Source organism: Triticum aestivum, chromosome 2A, assembly GCF_018294505.1.
Source record: "Triticum aestivum cultivar Chinese Spring chromosome 2A, IWGSC CS RefSeq v2.1, whole genome shotgun sequence".
NCBI classification, from domain to species: domain Eukaryota; kingdom Viridiplantae; phylum Streptophyta; class Magnoliopsida; order Poales; family Poaceae; genus Triticum; species Triticum aestivum.
The window spans coordinates 781817112-781820519 of NC_057797.1; the positions used below are offsets into that span (position 1 = coordinate 781817112).

The 3408-nt window shown below is 42.6% G+C and overlaps 1 protein-coding gene across 1 annotated transcript in view; it reads right to left on the reverse strand.

The window, feature by feature from the left end:
• Positions 1-1945, reverse strand: part of LOC123186745 (phenylalanine ammonia-lyase-like) — a gene marked incomplete at its 3' end in the record, with an annotated part of 7576 nt that extends 5631 nt beyond the window's left edge. Inside the window, exon 1 of the mRNA XM_044598454.1 lies at positions 1143-1945. Coding sequence (XP_044454389.1) covers positions 1143-1477 — 335 coding nt within the window. The remainder of the gene's footprint in view (positions 1-1142) is intronic.
• Between the last annotated feature and the right edge of the window lie 1463 nt (positions 1946-3408).

The following is a 3408-nucleotide window of genomic DNA, read 5'->3' on the forward strand; positions in this document are numbered from 1 at the left end:
GGAGGTTTGCTCTCCACTCGGTAGGATTTTTCAAACATAGGCGAGTGTCTGACCGCAGCTAAGTCTCTTCGTGGAGAACTTAGGCGAGTGCTGAACTGCAGCTAAGCCCCCGAGTGGGAGGTTTGCTCTCCACTTGGTAGGATTTTTCAAACTTAGGCGAGTGTCTGACTGCAGCAGAGGATACATCAGTTTTTTACAGTTTCGTAAGTTCTCTCCACGTTTCATATCTGAATTTTATAATTTTTGAAAATATATTCAAGAGTGATCTTATTTCAATGTTCTTTTCACAAGGAACATAAATACGCAAATGTATTGTAAATCAAACTTATGGTTCAAAAGATGAAACAAATATAAATTCTAAAATCATATGAAAAAAAAACCTGAGTGAGTGTAGTACTACTCGTCTCTACTTTAATTTGTGACTGAGAGGAGAGATATTGCACGTAATAACTACGGGAAAAGGTTGTCCGGGGAAATAGTGACTGATGGACATGGAGTTTTTGCTCCCGGGCTCATATGCTCCCTCACGAACAGTAAAATTGAAAAAATAGTAAAAAAGTTCAAAGAAATTTGTTTTTTTATGGTGAACTTCGACAAATGTTTTGTATGCTTGCAAAATTTCAGCTCTAAATAACATTTGTGGAAGTCGTGGTAAAAAAAAACAAAATCGATGCTCCAGAAATGCTAGTTTTGAATACATTTTGGACTGTTGATTTTGTTTTTTCGCGTGACTTCCACGAATGTTATTTCGTGCTGAATTTTGGTAGGAATGTAAAACATTTGTCGAAGTTTATCATAAATAAAAAATCAGATTTTTCTAATTAGTTTACTATTTTTTATGATTTTACTGTTTACCAGGGACCATTTCAGCTCGGGAGTAGAATAGGACTTCCGATTGCTATGACAAAAATTAATAGAAAAAAGGGGCCATAAATTAAGGTTAACTAAGCAACACAACGACCAGATGCATGCATGGATCCAAATCTCAAAGATAACCAGTGGCTGATACATGCACGCTACAAGGGAGAATGTATTTTCTCGAACCCAGTACCGTCCCTCCCTTTGTTAGCAGTGTCTACTGCCAAAATTGCAGGAGTACTAAAATATGCGCATGATGTTGAGATGCAAAATTGTATACTCACCTCACAAGCTCGACCTGGAGGCTGTGCCCATCTTTTGTGCGACGGTTGGAGGTGCCACCGAAGCCCGTGGTGACGCCGTAGATGTCACCGCCGTTTGCCACCGAGTCGACGATCCGGTCGCTGCAGGCCTGGACGCGGACGCGCGCCTCGTCGGCGAGCTCGACGGTGACGCTGCCCGCGTCCTTGGCGTGTGCAACGGCAGCCACCTGGCCGACGCTGAGGCCGGCCGCCAGGATCCTGACGACAGGCTCACGGAATCGCGCCACCATGCGCTTGACCTCGTCGAGGTGGCTGCCGGTGAGCTCGGCCGCCGCGACACTCCAGAAATGCGCCATTTCCTGTTGCTAGTGGATGAGGGTGATGGTTCCGTTGAGGGTAGTGGATGATGAACCGAGCTCTTCTATTGGAGGGAGAAAAGGCAGATGGTATGCTTAAATAAGAGATGCTAGGATCGGATGGGGCGAAATTGCCGCTATCGCCGCGCAAGGCTCTCCGCCACGCGATCTGCGTGTGAAACGGCGATACGATGAAACTGGAAGGGAAAAAGATGGTGTGTGTTTTTGCTGTCACGGCATTGAGCAGATAACGGTGGAAAGCGGTTGCACATCCAACCATCTCCCTCCTTTTCTTGTTGGGTAGCTGAAGCAAGCATGGATCTGGCGTGCACTGGTAACTCTTGCGTTGCATTCCATAACCGGCCGGCTACGTGACAACATTGGCAGGCGCACGCCTCATGCCCGTGCTTCACCATAAAAAGGCCCGTTCTTACAAATTAATTTGCAGATAAATAAACAAGAATGACTCATCAGCTCAGCTGTCATGTGACGTGGATTCATTTCATGCTGGAGTAGCCAGCGAGCCAGTGGCTTTATTATTGACTCACTCGTGCTGCAAGTCCCACCTAACATGAAGTATGCATGTAGTATCCTACTGGCTAGACTAATAAAGAATGAGAAAGAAACAGTAAGCGTCAAGTGTTCTTGATAAAACTAAAAAAATAAAAAGGATATACTTCAATGTTAGGAAATTGCATTTGGAGGACGAGCTCCATGGAGACCTTTAAATTTGAAATTTAAAATTCATAAAAAATCATATTTCTACTTTTCCAAAAAATATGAAAAAAAGAATACAGAGATAGACAAATGCATAATGCATAAGTGCGTAAATTTTTCAGGATGAAATACGTTGAATTATGGGTTGTGCAAAAAAGACAAATCTAAAGCTTTTTAACACATGATACTATTCATCCTACTAGACCATGAATTTGTCTTTTTTGTACAGGTCGCAATTCAAGGTATTTCATCGTGAATTTCTACGCACATGTAGATTACATCCTTATATACATGCATATTTTTTTCAGAATTTTTTGAAACAGAAAATTTGAAATTTGAAATTTAAAAAATTTCGGTCTCCATTGTTCTCGGCAGCCAAACGTCCTCACTCATGTTCGGAAATTGCATTTGGAGGCCGAGCTCCATGGAGACCTTTAAAATTAGAAATTTAAAATTCGACTCTCAGCAGCCAAACGTCCTCACTCTTCAAAGTTGTCTTATATAGTTTTGTTCTATTGGTTGCGTGTGTACACATTTTCTTCCCGTGTGTGTGTGTGAGAAGAAGAGAGAAACCTCAAGAGGGTTGTGCGGCGCCAACGGCACCAATATTTTTTTTCCAGTTTGGCACTTGAGTTGTTACTTGAGCAGAATAAAGGCATTTTTTTCATGTACAGACGTCCGTGTGTTCGATCATGTCGGTCCGAGGTTTTCATTCGTTTAGGCATCTTTTGTGTATTCGAGTATGGACACCTCCATTTCCGCTTGCTTGTGCCGTTTGAAATTGCTACTAAAGTTGATTGTGCAAACTGGTTTATTTGTTGGTTGGTTTGCTTTATTAATAGGGTAATCCCCATGGAGTGATCGCCATCAGAGTTGTTGGTCCCTGAGCATCCCTCCGTTCTTCGACTACATCATCTACAGTCGAGGGTGAGTTACAAATCCATCTCTTCATTTGCTTTTTTTTCATGTCACTAGATTCCATTTTCATTTGTAGTCGCGTAACATACGTGTCTCCCGTCCGGAAGGGTTGCATCAATAAATATGCATTAAGTTGTGTATTTATCACCGCAGATCTTTCAGATTGTCCAGCATTTTTCACGAATATCCTGTGGATGTGTAGATTGGGTACGCTTTTCATGCTCTACCCCATTCCGAGACAGGATTTAGGCGGCGCCGCCCCGTTGTTCTCCGAATGCATATTCTCCTGGCTTTTT